We start from the raw sequence: 17,007 nt of genomic DNA, 5'->3' as shown, positions 1-17,007 counted from the left end.
TACTAATAGATGGATAGCCTCGTGGTATAGTACTAGACTAGCAACCGAGATGTCATGAGTTCAAATTTCATTATAGCAAGTTGTGAAATGGAATTCAATAAATCCCTCAGTACTGCCCCTCCAACAGTGCAGCACTCCCTCAGAACTGCCCCTCCAACAGTGCAGCACTCCCTCAGTACTGCCCCTCCGACAATGCAACACTCCCTCAGTATTGCCCCTCCAACAGTGCAGCACTCCCTCAGTACTGCCCCTCCTACAGTGCAGCACTCTCTCAGTACTCCCCTCCGACAGTGCAACACTCTCTCAGTACTGCCCCTCCGACAGTGCGGCGCTCCCTCAGTATTGCCCCTCCTACAGTGCAGCACTCCCTCAGTACTGCCCCTCCAAAAATGCGGCGCTCCCTCAGTACTGCCCCTCCGACAGTGCAACGCTCCCTCAGTACTGCCCCTCCGACAGTGCGGTGCTCCCTCAGTACTGTCCCACCGATGGTGCGGCGCTCCCTCAGCACTGCCCCTCCGATAGTGCAGCGCTCCCTCAGCACTTGCATTTATATAGCGCCTATCACGACCTCAGGATGTCCCTAAACGCTTTACAGCCAATGAAGTACTTTTGAAGTATAGTCACTGTTAGGAAACCACTCCTAGTACTGCCTGTAAACTACCTGCATACCTGTTCCCTCCTTGCTGGGGCTCTGGATCACTCGCTGTCACAGAAAATATACCAGTTATACTAAATTTCTTAAAGCCATCAGCAGAATCTGGCAGTCAAAGTTTAGTCATTATTACGCAAGATTCAACAGAGCAGCAGTTCATCTCTTCAAAACCTCTATATTCCTCCCCAAATGTTCTTCCCTATTGCTCTTGAAGAAGCCAACTCCTCACTGGGATTATTCCCATGTGCTACCTGTCCTTCGAGTACCACAGCCAAGTGACCATGCTTCACCTGTGAGTGCTGGCTACTTGATCACAGGTGAGCAGTCACATCAGAAGCGATCCCAATCTTATGCTTCCCTGACATCAACAGTCCCCGAATAATTATGGTTACATAGAATTTACACACAGAAACAGGCCATGCATCCCAGCTTATCTATGCCGCATTTATGAGCCTTCTCCTACTCATCTTTATCTAACCCTATCAACATATCCTTCTCATGTGCCTACCTAGATTCCCCTTAAATATATCGATACTATTCAACTCAACCCCTCCCTGTGGCAGCGAGTTCCACATTCTCACCCCTCTCTGGGTAAAGAAGTTTCTCCCCATTGGGTTTCTTGGTGACTACCTTATATTGGTGGCCTCTAGTTTTGATCTCCCCACAAGAGGAAACATCTTCTCTATGTCTACTCTATCGAACCCTTTCATAATCTTAAAGACCTCTATCAGGTCAGAGGCAATTAGGGAATATATCTCTGGCAGGTTTTCCCTCTCTAACCCAGGCCGGCTGTGATCGTTAACTCAGCCCACACCAGGGGTTGAACTTGGGACCTTCCTGCTCTACAAGACGCAGCTACTCACTGGGCAGTGCCTACTTACCTTAATAACCATTTCAAAGGTAAAGACTCCTGTAAATACATAGTCAAAGTATCTTAAAACCTGTGGAAAGAATGAATGAAAATAATGAGCGAAAACAAAGTTGCACAGGCCTAGTCACTGAGAATAATTATCAAGAATGATCATTATATCTCCTACTCTGTCTCATTTTTTCCCATGATCTCGTAATTGTGACACTCCTCACATCCTTCAGTCCTCCCTCCCTCTTACAAACGAAAGGCTTTTGAAACCCCAGCTCAGTGTCACCCAACTTCTCAATTTGCTTGGTCTCCTCTGTTACTCTTTTCAACCATGGCATCATCCCAACTCCTCCCAATAGGAAATAGCACTTAGAGGCACGGTTTGGAGAATTGGGGCAACGGTGTTGTGGTTCTGTCTCCAATGCACAACTGCGTTTGAGTGTGGCTTCCTCACTGGAAGCACACGATTGTGGAATGAACCCTTATGAGCTCAAACCCCCTCATGAAGGTTTTTCGATTACACAAACCTAAAAGATAGTGGGGATAATAAGGTAATTTAAATGGAATGCAGACAATTGGTGGCACAGTGAGCGGGTCTACTGAAGAGTTGCACCGTGGAACATAATAAGGACATGAGAATTAGAAGCAGGAGTCGGCCATTCGGCCCCTCGAGCCTGCTCCGCCATTCAGTAAGATCATGGCTGATCTTCGACCTCAACTCCACTTTCCCACCCGATCCCCATATCCCTCGATTCACCTCGAGTCCAAAAATCTACCTCTCGCAGCCTTCAATATACTCAATGACTCAACATCCACAGCCCTCTGGGGCAGAGAATTCTAAAGATTCACAACCCTCTGAGTGAAGAAATTCCTCCTCATCTCAGTCTTAATGGTTGGGGGGGAAGAGCTGTTAAATGGAGACCAGAGACACTTTTTTCCTGGTTGTCAGAGGTTTGTTCCCCAATCAGCAAGCAGTGTTGCTAGGCTACGTAACAACTTGCCAATCCAAGCACCTAATCAGCACCAAGTGCTTCCGAGCCAGGCACACTAAGTTTAGATTCAAAGTAAAACTCCCTTTACTCTGCCCTGACCAAGTGTCTCAGGTGCCAGCTCAGAAGTGCACCGCCCCCCCCCCCCACCCCGCCCCCACAGAAATGTTTTAATTCCCCACAGCAGTGATCCCCCGACATCCCGAACGATATAGAAAATGCAGTGCCAAAATTAGGAAGCATTTCGCACTTTGGATCCACACCAGTTTGGGACTGGCTTGAAGCTGCCAAAACTCACATTGTGTAAGAGATCAGAGCCAGTGGAGAGAGAGGGCATAGATTCACAATGTAACACAGGCTGTGTGCATTCTGTCGAGAACTTCTGGTCAAAAGTGAAATCCAGAACCTCGAGATAAAAGGAAGTGTAACCCATTGCTCCAAGTAGCCACCAGGGGGAGACACAGGGCTCGAATTTGGCCCACCCGTTTTTTTTCGGCGCACTCACCAGAGATGCGGCGATTTTGTGGGCTGAAAACGGCGCCTAAAAAAAATCTCCCCCCCGATTCTGGCCGCTGTGTTGCCCATCCCGGGGCTTGGCGCGGCGTGGCCGGTCGATTAGGGGGCGGAGCTATGGCCCTGTGCGGGAAACAGTGCCGGCACCTCTCCGCATGCGCATTAGAGCGTTCACGCATGCGCAGTCGCGCACCTATCCCCGGCCAAGTGGCCTCTCGCACTGGCCGGCCTGCTGTCCATGAGTGAGGTTGATTCCTGCAGCCCAGCCAGCCGGTGTCTTCTGTGAGCCTGTGGCCAATTCCCTGTGCTCTCCCCGGTCGTCCCACACCTATCCCCGACCGAGTGGCCTCCCGCGCCGGCCGGCCCACTGACTTCTTGAATGTTGCTGTGCTTTGTTTAGTGCTTTGCAAGGTCCTCTCCGCTTCCCTTCCTGTCCCTATCTCTGGCCGAATGGCCTCCGATGTACCCACCTGGGCTGATTTCTTAACTCTCTGCAAGGGTTTTCTGTGCGGCCACAAGTGGCCACGTACGCTGGCCTAAGTTAGTTTGGAGCAACTATTAGCCGCCCAAAGTGGCTTAAAAGGCCAAAACGGGAATAGGTGGCTGGTAACGCCCCCTTTTGAAAAAAAAACAACGAAAAAAATCCTAACTAACTCACTGGCTCAAACTGAATGTGCAAAATGGGGGATTTTTAAGATACTCCAGAAAAATCAAGTTGCTCCAAAAAAAAACAGAGCAACTCCTGGGCAAATTTGAGCCCTTAGAAACGTAAGTAGGACATTTGGTCTACTGACTCTTCCCAGCCATTGGACATGCACTCGTAACTTTATCCCCGCCTTTTACATTCAGGATCGCCCTCACTGTTCTTGTCTAAACTGCCTCCAATGCACCAGTGACCTACCTGAAATACAGTGATCAATATTTGACTAAAAAGGCAAAAGTGTCAGCTTACGTTGTTTCTGGTGGCATTTGGTTGGACGGGATCCTCTGCAGCCAGTGCGATACTGCTCATTGCGATGACCATGAGGATACACATTTCAAAGTAGCGTAGATTTACAATGTAATGGCAGGCTCTGCGTAGTCTGTCGAGAAAGTTTTAAAATAAAAAGGTTCATTGCAATTGTGGGTTATCGCTGGAGCTTTTTTATAAACTAGAACAAATTAACCAGTCCATCAAATACCAAACTGTCATAAAAAAATATCAATGTATTGATGGGTGTGATCATTAACTGACTTAACGTGCATTTATACTAGGTATGTTCCTCCACCGCTGCCTCTACCATCAGCAACCTGAGGCCGAAGGAGTAGAAGTTCAGGAGCAGGTGGGAGAACAACACTGCAGCTGAGTGGAGAGAAAGCAGTTGATACATGAGCCTTGGCCAGTGAGCAGCAGGGAGGCTTAAGGAGGAGAAGGAAAGATTGGTAGCTGGTAATGGTGGCTATCGGGAATGTGTTAAGAACATGAGAATTAGGAGCAGGAGTCGGCCATTCGGCCCCTCGAGCCTGCTCCGCCATTCAATGAGATCACGGCTGATCTTCGACCTCAACTCCACTTTCCCGCCCGATCCCCGTATCCCTCGATTCCCCGAGAGTCCGAGGAGCTGAAATTGCCACTTCCCTTAAGGCCTGTTACCACCGGAAATCGACGGGCGGCCACGCTGCGGAGTGGAATGGCCGCCGATTTTACCTGGCAGGGCTGCCATTTTGAAAGTTCCGCTCCTGCGGTATCGCGGCGGTGACCCGCTCCCCCGATAGCGCTCCACTGCCGCCAATCCGTCCTAAGTGTGTCATCAGAGTGCGCCCCCGGCTCCCCCCCCCCCCCCCACCCCCACCGATGGCAAAATTCCACGGAGAAAATCTTGCTCCTGTCGCTCGGTGCCACCGGCAGCCTTTTCTGCCGGCGCGCTGTGCTTGGGGGTACTTGCCAAACGGCGGGTGCGGCTGCCATTAAAGAGGAGGGTGCACCGCCATGGCCCCCATCTTGTTTTTTTTTGCCGGCCGACTGCCGTGGCTGGCTGACAGTTATGCCCACAGGGTTCGGGCGGGCCGCCAACTTGGGTGCCAGGCCGCTGGTGGCCCAAACGCTCCCTGGTGACCCAGCGGAGTGAAACTAAAGAATCGCTGCGGCTCTCCCCTTTAAGTGAAGGGGAGAGATGTGGCGACGTGACAGCGTGATGACTGGCTGATGAGTGACAGCGACGGACACATCACCTGCCCCCCCCCCCAACTTCCGCCCCTCGAGTGTGCCAACTTCTGCTCAACACTGCACATCCGCCCCCCCCATTATGACCGACTTCTGGGCCGCTGGAAAAAAAAGCCAAAGAGCGGAATTTCGCTCAAGAGGCTACCCCACCGGTAAAATCAGCTGGAACAGGCTAAATGCGCCGCGTTTTCAGCAGGGGGGGGGGCAATTTCAGCGCCCAAAATTCTATCGATCTCAGTCTGGAATATACTCAACGACTGAGCATCCACAGCCCTTTGGGGTAGAGAATTCCAAAGATTCACAACCCTCTGGGTGAAGAACCTCAGTCTTAAATGGCCGACCCCTTATCCTGAGACTATGACCCCCCCCAGTTCTAGACCCTCCAGCCCGGGGGGGAAACAACCTCTCAGCATCTTACATGTTTCACTGAGATCACCTCTCACCCTTCTAAACTCCAGAGAGTATAGGCCCAATCTAGTCAATCTCTCCTCACAGGATAACCCTTTCATGCCAGGCATTATAATGACAACTTTTTTTTACAATTGTTGGGTAGCTGTTGTGTTACGGTGAGTTGTTAAGGTAACATTTAGTGACATCTTCGATATCACCATTCCCGTTGCATTACTAATGAAGAGTGCTAGCCACGGTCTATTGCTTCCTTTTACTGCTCTCTGACTATTTCCAAGAAGCTTCCTTTTATTGCAAGTTTTTTTTTGACTGACTTGTCACAGTCACTTTCCTGCCTGAAATCAGGCACGTCAGTGACAGATCAGAGGGCCAAAATGGGCAGTGAGGCCCTACTGCTGCTGAGCCGTTCTGAACAGAATTTCCCTCATACTTGCTGGGACTTACAATAGTAAGACAAGACAGGTTCAAAGTTCGGGCTGATATCACACAAAGAATGACCAACAGCTGGAATGTAGATGGATAGAGGAGGTAAGCCCGGAAATGATTTAAGAATTACTTGCTGTGCTGCGGGGGTGGATGAGCTGAGATATCCTAAATGTCCTTCCTCATCCATATTCCTCTTGTGATCTTTGTCCTCTTTGCCGACTTACCCGAGGGTCAGTGCAGTGGCCTGAATTTTGACCCCACTTGGGGCAGCGAGCTGCCTAGGGACGCCTGTTGCTGTCCGCAGCTCGCCGGTTCAACAATAATGCGGCCAGAGGCCCAATATCGCGAGCTCCTCGAGCCTATCCTTTCAGATGTGGGAATTTCTGGGCCTGACTCTCCATCTAGGTTTCTCAATGTACATTCAAAAAATTGCAACTTCTTTTCCATTAATTAAATATTTGTAAATAAGTGTGACTGGGAAATACAACTGGACACGTCTAGACAAACAAAGTTTTGACTTTCAGCAGTCCAAGTTCTCACAAGTATTTGCGAGTGACCTACGGATTGGTGGTGCTCAATATGAACATGGAACTGTAGGGTGGCATGGGCTTTGGTCCATCCCCGTCATCTTCCTCCACTTCCTCTTCTTTCTTTTCTTCTTCCTTTTTTGGCAAAGCGTCTGTGTTTGCGTTTTTGTTTACTGAAAAAAAAATAAAAAAATAGATCCAATTCTTGGTTTCCCTTTTACACGCTTGTCCCTGTTTGCGATGTCAATGGAATGCCATCTGTTTGAGCTCGTTAGACAAGCCAACCTGGTATGGCCTAATCCAGCGACCAATTTGGATGGCTTACATTTTCTTTCCCCGCCTGAAGTTATTCGCTTTTTTACTTTGACAAGTATTATTTTTGAACAAAACAATGATAATAATTAGTTGGAAGCAAACAGAATCCCGAACGGCCTGGCTCTAATTTTAAAATTATGACCCTTATTCTGGATTCCCCCACCAGAGGAAATAGCCTCCCCTATACCTGCTCTGTCAAATCCTTTCTTTTATCATTTTAAACACCTCAATTAGATCACCTTGCCTTTCAGAAAGGATGGTTACGGTGGCACGATTCTCTGCTATCTCACCACAAGGGGCGATTGTTAGCAATATAGGAGCAGGAGGAGGCCATTCAGCCCAGTGACCATGTTCTGCCATTCAATTAGATTACAGCTGATCTGTACCTCAACTCCATTTACTTATCCCTTGACCCCTTTACCTAATATAAATTTTTCACTCTCAGTCTTGGAAATTTCAATTATCATGTCCAGCATCCACAGCCTTTTGGGGGAGAATTCCGCATTCCCACTACCTTTTGTGTGAAAAATTCTTCCTGAATTAGTCCTGAATGGCCTAGCTTTAATTTTAAAATTGTGCACCCTTGTTCTGGAATCCCCCACTCGAGGAAACAGCTTCTCTGTCGAACCCTTTCATCATTTTAAGTGCAATGTCTGTAAGCTTGTAATGTTTGTAGCTCCACACTGTGGATGTGGACATATTGTGTACTGCAAGTGCAGGGTTAATAATAAACAGAACCAGGCAGATTTCCGGAGACTTCAGGAAGCTGTGTGTGCTGTGCTCTGTGAATATATCACATTTGGCGACTGAGATGGGATTTTTCGGATGATTTAAAGCTTACATTTTGTTGGTGAAGGATTCAGCCAGCCGACAGAGAGACTTTGGAAGTTTCTGTCTTTGGAAAAAAAGCTACAAAATGCGAGGTAAAATACAGCACACGGTGTGAACAGCTAGAGATTAAAATGGCAGGTGTATTGGGACATTTGGAAGAATATAGACGCAACCGGGAACGTTTTAAAGTGTATGTGGATCGGCTAGCAATGTATTTCACTGCAAATAACATAATCGAAGTTCCAGACAATGCAGTCCAAAACCGGGCTGTGTTGGAACGTAAGAAAGCGATCTTCTTATCGGAGGCAGGTCCGGCATTGTATGAAACTCTTGTAAATCTGCTTGTGCCTGACGAGCCAAAGGACACAACGCTTAAAGAGATTGTAAAGAAGCTGGAGCAGCACCATAACCTCAAACAGTTAGAAATTGCTGAAAGCTATCGTTTTGGGATTCGGAATCAAAAGTCTGATGAAAGTATCAGTGATTACATTGTAGCATTAAAAAAGCTATCGATGCACTGTAATTTTGGAAACTTTCAAAACCGAGCATTACGGGATCGTTTTGTTTGTGGGGTGAAAAATGATGCGATCAGAAGGAAGTTATTGACGACGGATGACTTGACTTTTGAGAGTTCTTGTCAGACAGCGAGGTCGATGAGCATGGCAGAACAAATTCCCGAGAATTAAATAATAATTACGGTCGTCAGTCAACCGAGGTAAATCACCTGCATGGCCCAAAGTCTCAGAAACTGGAAATTCTAACAGAGCATCGAAATCATGCTCTAGGTGCCTGGGACAACACATTGCTCAAAGTTGTCCATACGTGAATGCAGAGTGTTTCTTCTGCAGAAAGACTGGGCATCTTGCAAAAGGCATGCCGACTGAAGGGTAAATCAGCTTTCAAAGCTATGAGTCCAGCGTTCAAAGCTATGAGTAGAAATCCAAAGAAACTACATAGCTTTGAAGAACAACAACAGGACAAGGAGATTAGTTAGAGTTACATGTCATCAGGAGCACGAGGTTAATAGACAGCAATTCGGAAAGCATCAAAATCCACATAGATGTTGCGGGATTCAAGATACCAATGGAAATTGACATGGGTGCATCCATGAGTGTCGTACCGGAGTCACTGTACCTCGACAAATTGCGTGATTTTCAACTGGAGAAATCCAAGATAGAGCTGCGAGGTTACTCGGGAGAGAAAATTCCTGTGATAGGTCGTATCACCGTACCGGTGAAATATAAAGATCAATTTCAGAACTTGCCTCTAATAGTAGTGAAAGGAGACAAGTCTGCCTTACTAGGAAGAAATTGGTTGAGCTCACTGAAGCTGGATTGGAGTAAGATTTTCTGTGTGGAAGCGAGATTTTCATCAACGGATGAGGTTATCAACAAGTATCCGAAGGTGTTCAGCGAAACAGGCAGTCCGATCCAAGGCTTCAAGGCGAGTGTCAGGGGACAGAAGGACGCTAGATCGGTTTACTACAAGCCACGTTCCGTACCATATGCACTCAAGGAGAAAGTTGAGCAAGAACTCAAACGACTAGAGACTGAGAACATTATATGTAAGGTATATCGATGTAATTGGGCTACAACCATTGTTGTTGTACCTAAGTCCGATGGTAAGGTAAGATTGTGTGGTGATTATAAGGTAACTGTAAACCAGGTTCTAGAGGGTAATGTCCCCAATACATTGCCAAATATAGAAGATTTGTTCACAACACTGACAGGTGGTCAGATCTTCTCAAAACTGGATCTTATGAATGCCTACTTACAGCTTGAACTAGATGAGGAGTCCAAGTCATGTTTGACTATAAATACTCATCTAGGCCTATATCAATTTAATAGGCTACCGTTTGGAGTGTCTTCCGCCCTTGCCATATTCCAAGGGGTGATGAACCAGATTTTTCAAGGTATTGAAGGAGTAGTATGTTATTTGGATGACATACTAATTTCAGCACCAAATAGGCAAATTTATAATAACATTTTGAATGAAGTCCTCAAACGGCTAGAGAAGCACAGCATATGAGTGTCTGCTCGTAAGTATGAGTTATTTAAAAACTCAGCGGAGTACTTAGGGTACAGAGTAGACAAAGATGGTTTACATCCAATCATGAAAAAATTGGATGCGATCAGAAATGCACCCACTCCCAGGAATGTCACTGAACTTTGTTCATTCTTGGGTCTTTTGAACTATTATGGGAAGTTCCTACCAAATTTGGCTACAGTATTACATCCACTGAATGAACTTTTGAAAAACAAGTCCATTGGAAGTGGTCAGAAGAATGCGATACAGCATTCAAGGAGTGTAAAAGCAAACTGATAGAGAGCACCATGTTAGTTCACTATGGCATATCTAAGGAGATTAAGCTAGCATGTGATGCCTCTCCGTATGGAGTTGGGGCAGTAATCTCTCATGTATTAAGGAGTGGGGAGGAGAGACCAATTGCTTTTGCTTCACGCACTCTCAGTGCCAGTGAGAGTAATTTTGCGCAAATTGAAAGGGAAGCTTTGGCATTAATTTTTGGGGTCAAGAAGTTTCACAAATACTTGTATGGTCGTAAGTTTACCATTGTTACGGACCATAAGCCCCTAACAGCAATCCTCCATCCAAAGTCCCCAGTTTCAACATTAGCTGCAGCCCGAATGCAGAGATGGGCTTTGAATTTGTCAGCATATACATATGATATTGAATACAGACGATCAGCTGATCACAGTAATGCTGATGTAATGTCTAGATTGCCTTCCCCATCACAAGTTACACCCGATAGGGAAGAAGTGTTTTATTTTTCATCATTGATGAACTGCCAGTCACAGCTTAAGAGATTGGCAGAGCAACCAAACATGACCCAGTGATGTCAAAGGTGTATGAGTATATTACAAATGGATGGCCAAACCAGGTAACAGACAAAGATATTCATCCATTCTTCATTCGTAGGAATGAATTATCAGTAGATAAAGATTGTATCATGTGGGGTGCAAGAGTGGTATACCAAATAAATTCAGGTCCAAATTATTAGGAGACCTCCATGACCAGCACCTGGGAATGTGCTTGACCAAGAGTTTTGCACGCAGTTATTTATGGTGGCCAGGTCTTGATAAAGATATAGAGTACCTCGTGAGTCAGTGTACGACATGTCAATCGGTACCACCACCAGTACCATTACAGCCATGGAAATGGCCTCCCAGGGTGTGGCAAAGGCTACATATTGATTTTGCTGAGCTAGAAGGACAACAATTGTTCATTGTGATTGATAGCCATTCGAAGTGGGTTGAGGTGTTTCCAATGTGGAAAATAACAAGAAGTAAAACTTTGGACATTTTACGAAAATTATTTTCTTCATTTGGCCTCCCTGAAGAGATTGTTTCGGATAATGGACCATAATTTCGTTCAGCAGAATTTGCACAATTCACGAGCAAAAATGGTGTGAAACATACCAAGGTTCCACCAAACCATCCTGCTTCGAATGGTGCAGCAGGGTGCACTGTACAAATTGTAAAACGTGCCCTCATAAAACAAATGTTAGATCCAAATCCAAGGAAATGACAGTTGTCATTGGATCACAAATTGGCAAATTTTTTGATTACATATCGAAATACTCCTCATACAACTACTGGTAGAACACCAGCAGAGTTGTTTCTCAAACGACAGCCATGAACCAGATTCTCGTTGTTAAAACCAAATTTGGCACCGTCTGTAGAAGAGACACAATTAAGACAGAAAGAGAATCATGATAGAGGTAGAGTAAAAGAGAGAAGTGTGAAATTAAACCAGAAGGTGAGAGTGAAGAACCATCGCCATAAATGGTTAAAGTGGTTACCAGGAAGAGTGGTGAAGATATGTGGTCCTCGCACATATTTGGTAAAGATGTTTGATAATGGACAGGTTAGGTTTGTTCATATTGATCATATTTTACCTACAGACATGGAAGGAGTTGAAGGTGGGAATGATTCAATTATTTCTGACTCATCAGATAGTTTTGATGCACCAGTAGCAAATCCTAAATCCAATGTACTGGAAAGAAATCCAGGAGAGAATCAGAATGAAAGTCTGAGTCCGAGTCAGGAAAACAAAGAGCCTGAAGTTAGAGTGAGTTCAAATGAAAATCAAGGAAATTCCGTGGCGGAAAACGTTCCTCAGGATGAGCCTCGAATGAGTTTAGATTCGACACCATGTTTGGAAGGTTCTGTTCGAGAGCGAAGGTATCCTCTTCGAATCAGAAAACAAGTGGTAAAGTTAAATTTGTAAATAGGAAAAAAAAAGTCTATATCCTATGTTATGTATAAAAATGAAAGTTATGTATGATGTTTGTTATGATGGCTTCTTCATTAAGGAGGGAGAAGTGTAATGTCTGTAAGCTTGTAATGTTTGTAGCTCCACACTGTGGATGTGGACGTATTGTGTACTGCAAATGCAGGGTTAATAATAAACAGAACCAGGCAGATTTCCGGAGACTTCCGAGAGAGCTGCCTGCCATGTTAGGAAGCTGTGTGTGCTGTGCTCTATGAATATAACACATTAAGCACCCGAATTATATCGTCCCTCAGCCTTCTAACCTCAAGGGAACACAGACAATGAGTGTTGGAGAGCTATTTTACAAAGTGCGAAGGAACCAGGTGACAGGCATGCCCAATCCTGCTCTCACTCAATATCCAGACATCTTCCTGGCTGATTTTTTAAAAACAATTTTAGTGCCCTTACTATCAACCCTGTGAAGGTCACCTAACTCAGTCCCGAGTGTGTCCAAACTTGAGACTTTATTGATATGTATGACCAAGTCCCACACTGGACAGAACTATTACTGGTTGAGCTAATCAACTGAGTCAAAAAAACAGAATTTCACAAGAAAGATTTGCTGATGTGTTTACAACAATGGGTACTTCTTAGTGTATTTCATTTAATATGAGGGTCACAAAACAATATGTACCACTCAAGCTTCACTCCCAGATTAACTAGATGTTTTTTAATTCACATTATCCATTATCACCCATCATTAGTTTTATGGACATACAAAACCAAACATTAAAGTTTCAATATCAAATAAATGACAGCAGTTTAAAAATTGCTTTTCAGAAACAAATAAGTCACATTTTCAGTTCACACAGGTGTGTATAATCCCTTCAACGTTCTGCTTACCAATATTTAGTCAGATAGACCAATGACTTTTCTCATTGGCTTTTATCTCTATCTCCAACTAGGTCTCCTACTCCATGAAGCGACACACATGAGCCAGACTTGCTCGCAAAGATCTGCCAATACTATTGCAAAACTGGCTGTTAAAAAGGTGAGTGATGCTTAACATCACACAGGATGCATAAAAAAAAACTTCTATCCTACCAGTCTGGATTGGATCTCAATCTAGATCCCAGAGGTGAAAGACCAGTGTGCATTGGCCAGTTCCAATGAGGGATTACCATCATAAAATTGTCCTGTTTTCCATACCAGAAATCACTACACCCTACTCCAGTCTCTGAATTTTCCATTTTCATTTTTATTGTTCGTATTCCATAAGAAGCTACACCGTGATCATTTAGGGAAATACAAGGGCCCAAATTCTCGTGGAAAAGTTTGTTTTTTCATTGTTAGCCCAGTAGCTTTCTACAATATTAAACTTTATGTTGCACTGGGAAAAGAATGCGCACTACTGAAAACACTGACAATCCAATAGCAGACTGTCCAATGGTTGCCTGTGTCAGTGAGTTCATTTTCTTTTTAACAATAACTTTGGATATTTCCAATTACCAAACCAGCTCAAGAAACTGGGTTTAGATAGAATTATTCAGATAATAGTGTGTGGGGGGGGGATGAATCGCCTTCTGGTGCTACGGTTAATGGTTTCATAAATATGTTTATAAAGAACAGATTCTTATTTTGTTACACATCGTGCACAAAGGGAACCTCTCCCATGACTAATACCAATCTCATAACAAGATGCCCAGGCTGTATATTTATCTAAACGACCTTGAGACCAATAGTCTTACCTTGTAGAGTTGGATCTGCAAATGGGATATTAACAGTTGTGTGATCAGGCTTCTTAGCATTTTTTGCTGGATTGTTGGGATTGGTTGGATTAGTTGGATTAGTGAGGATGAGGTTATTCTCTGGATTCTTGGGATTCCCAGGATTGGTAGGATTTCCAGGGGTAGTAGTTGGGGCCTTACGATTGGCTGTATTGTGGGGGTTGGATGGGTTGCTGGGATTATGAGGGTTTGTATGGTTTGCAACTTTTCCAGGATTATGAAGGGTGGAGGGATTGGATGGATTGGCTGGATTAGTGACATCCCTGGGATTATTGGTATTCCGGGGATTGGGAGGTTGAGTTGCCAGTTTGCTGTTTCTGAGGTTGTCTATGTCTTCTGTGTGTTGTCCATTCTGCCTGTTCATGTCCTGTTGCACTGGCCGTGTGGTGGAAAGGGCTGGGCCACCTGGAGCAGGGGGAGCACTTCCTTGGCTCTCTCTTCAATAACAAAATGGAATCGCAAATCAGAGAAAGTAGAACAGAAATGCACAAACTAAAAGAATGAAAAGGTTCAAGTCAATACAAAATGTGTGGCATTAGACACAACTCACAAGATACAGAAGTTGTCAATAACACTGCAACAAATGCACCCAAGCTGTACTTAAGTCATCTTCACAAATCTTAATCCATTGTGTCCTGGCCAATACTTATTCCTCAACCAACATCATAAACAGATGATCTTGTCATTTATTTCACTTTTGTTTGTGGGAAATATGGCTGTCGCATTTCTTACAATACAACAGTGACCATATTTCATTGGGATGACATGGAGTCGTGAAAGGTACCATAGAAATGCAAGTCTTTTTTCATTTGTTTGAAGCAAATTTGGTGAGACCACATAAGGTGAAGGTTAGAGCAATAGCACAGGGCTTTACTACTGCAATGGACAACACAGCAGAATGGCAGGACAAGGAATTATATCAACATTTCCCCACAAGGTGGGTCGGTGATAGTACGCTCTGCTTAATGAAATCATAAACCTGTTTATAAAGAATGCATTCTGATTTTGCAGAGGAAACCTTTCCCTATTACCTGTCATGTATGTAACCACAATGTAACACCATTGTATTATTGTATACACTCAACCTAGATGCACACCTTGACCACAAGGGGTGAACTTGTGGGAGACACTCCTTACCTGATCACACAGGTATAAAAAGGGAGGTCCCACGCAGGGTCATCGTCTTTGGAGTCCTGTAAATAAAGAGCTAAGGTCACAGAGTGACCTTGTCCCCAGAATGTGCCTCGTGTGGTTTCATACTGTAGAGCAAGGAATTTACATTACCAATATCAATCTCACACCGACAGGAAGTTTGAAGTAAACAATTATAACAGTTTATAAAATTATAAAAGAGAAGGGGTGAGAGCAGGCAGAGAGGGTGCCTGGCGAGAAACCAGAAAGAGGGCAATGAGCATAACAAGATTTTTTTTTAAGTATTGTTGAACATTAATGTACATCAATCACAACTGAAATATGCTATAATGTTTTGTCTTATCCTGGGATCAGGACAAGCCGGAACCACTTGAAGATCCCAAAGCTGCACATGGGCATATAACACTGTATATTATAAAATGAAAGAAAGACCTGCATTTCTATAGCGCTTTCATGACCACTGGATGTCCCAAAGTACTTTACAGCCAATGAAGTACATTTTGGAGTGTGGTCACTGTTGTAAGGAAGCGTGACAGCCAATTTGCGCTCAGCAAGTTCCCACAAACAGCAATGTGATAATGACCAGATAATCTGCTTTTTAAAGTGTAGGTTGAAGAAGAAATATTGGCCAGGACACCAGGGATAACTCCCCTGCTCTTTTTCCAAAATAGTGCCATGGGATCTTTTACATCCACCTGAGAGGGCAGACAGGATCTCGGTTTAACATCTCATCCGAAAGACGGCACCTCCGACAGTGCGGCACTTCCTTAGCACTGCACTGGAGTGTCAGCCTAGAATTTTGTGCCCAAGCCTCTGGAGTGGGACTTGAACCCACAACCTTCTGGTTCAGAGGTGAGAATGATACACACAGTGATTATAGAAGTCAGTGAATATTTTATAAGTCAGTCAACATATATTATATAGATTTGTCAGTGTATATTCCAACAGTCTATACTATATAATTCAACACACATTATTTAACTCCGCGTATATGCACTCTATAACTACTCAGTGCCTATTATGTAGTACCAGTCTGTTATACATCTTGCACACATTGCTTTATCACTCTGCATTACTTAACATTTGGGAGATTGTAATTTTTGGGCCTGGAGATTAATTTCCACTTTTACATCCTCTGTCAGATTTCCATTTGGACTGTTCTTGATTACCAATGTTCTTGACTACCAATGGTCATCTCATTGTGCAGACAACTTATTTGGGTCTAAAGATGGCCATTATTCATAAGCATAAGCAAGGATGAAGCAACTCCACTGGTTATACACTGTGGGTAAAGCAATGGAGCCCAACAGGTCTCATCAAGGAGCAGTGAGATGAAAGATCTTTGTTCATGAACCTTCACAAATTGAGCTCTTAATCTCAGCTGTGCCACCATGAAGGAGATCCCAAGTAGTGGCCGAGGACCCCCTCCCAACGGGAAGATTATCCTGGGTCACTTGTAGGGCATGTGCAAGTCCTTATCATGAGAAAATATTCTTCATCCTGAGATTGGGAGCTGAGAGCTGGGCAAAGTGTGAAGTACTTTATTATTTATAACCTCACCACCCATTCCTGGGCTATGGTTACCTGTACCTAGGACATCCTCAGTTACCTCACCAATGCATGATCATCATCATAGGCAGTCCCTCAGAATCGAGGAAGACTTACTTCCACTCTTAAAGTGAGCTCTCAGGTGACTGAACAGTCCAATACGAGAGCCACAGTCCCTGTCACAGGTGGGACAGATAGTCGGTGAGGGTAAGGGAGGGTGGGACTGGTTTGCCGCACGCTCCTTCCGCTGCCTGCGCTTGGTTTCTGCATGCTCTCGGCGACGAGACTCGAGGTGCTCAGCGCCCTCCCGGATGCACTTCCTCCACTTAGGGAGGTCTTGGGCCAGGGACTCCCAGGTGTCGGTGGGGATGTTGCACTTTATCAGGGAGGCTTTGAGGGTGTCCCTGTAACGTTTCCGCTGCCCACCTTTGACTCGTTTGCCGTGAAGGAATTCCGAGTAGAGCGATTGCTTTGGGGAGTCTCGTGTCTGGCATGTGAACAATGTGGCCCCGCCCAGCGGAGCTGATCCAGTGTGGTCAGTGCTTCAGGGTTTGTTGCCTGGTC

The 17,007-nt window shown here is 44.9% G+C and overlaps 1 protein-coding gene across 1 annotated transcript in view; it reads right to left on the bottom strand.

Moving 5' to 3' along the window:
* The window catches only part of LOC139238010 (voltage-dependent P/Q-type calcium channel subunit alpha-1A-like), a 587,825-nt gene that overhangs the window by 182,494 nt on the left and 388,324 nt on the right, over positions 1-17,007 (bottom strand). The window contains 4 exon segments of the mRNA XM_070867408.1: positions 1,534-1,593; positions 3,966-4,095; positions 6,612-6,750; positions 13,705-14,180. Coding sequence (XP_070723509.1) covers positions 1,534-1,593; positions 3,966-4,095; positions 6,612-6,750; positions 13,705-14,180 — 805 coding nt within the window.

The sequence above is a fragment of the Pristiophorus japonicus genome, chromosome 24 (genome assembly GCF_044704955.1).
Source record: "Pristiophorus japonicus isolate sPriJap1 chromosome 24, sPriJap1.hap1, whole genome shotgun sequence".
Classification (NCBI taxonomy): Eukaryota; Metazoa; Chordata; class Chondrichthyes; family Pristiophoridae; genus Pristiophorus; species Pristiophorus japonicus.
The sequence above is the reverse complement of the archived record's forward strand: the minus strand, read 5'-3'. Positions and strand labels throughout refer to the sequence as shown.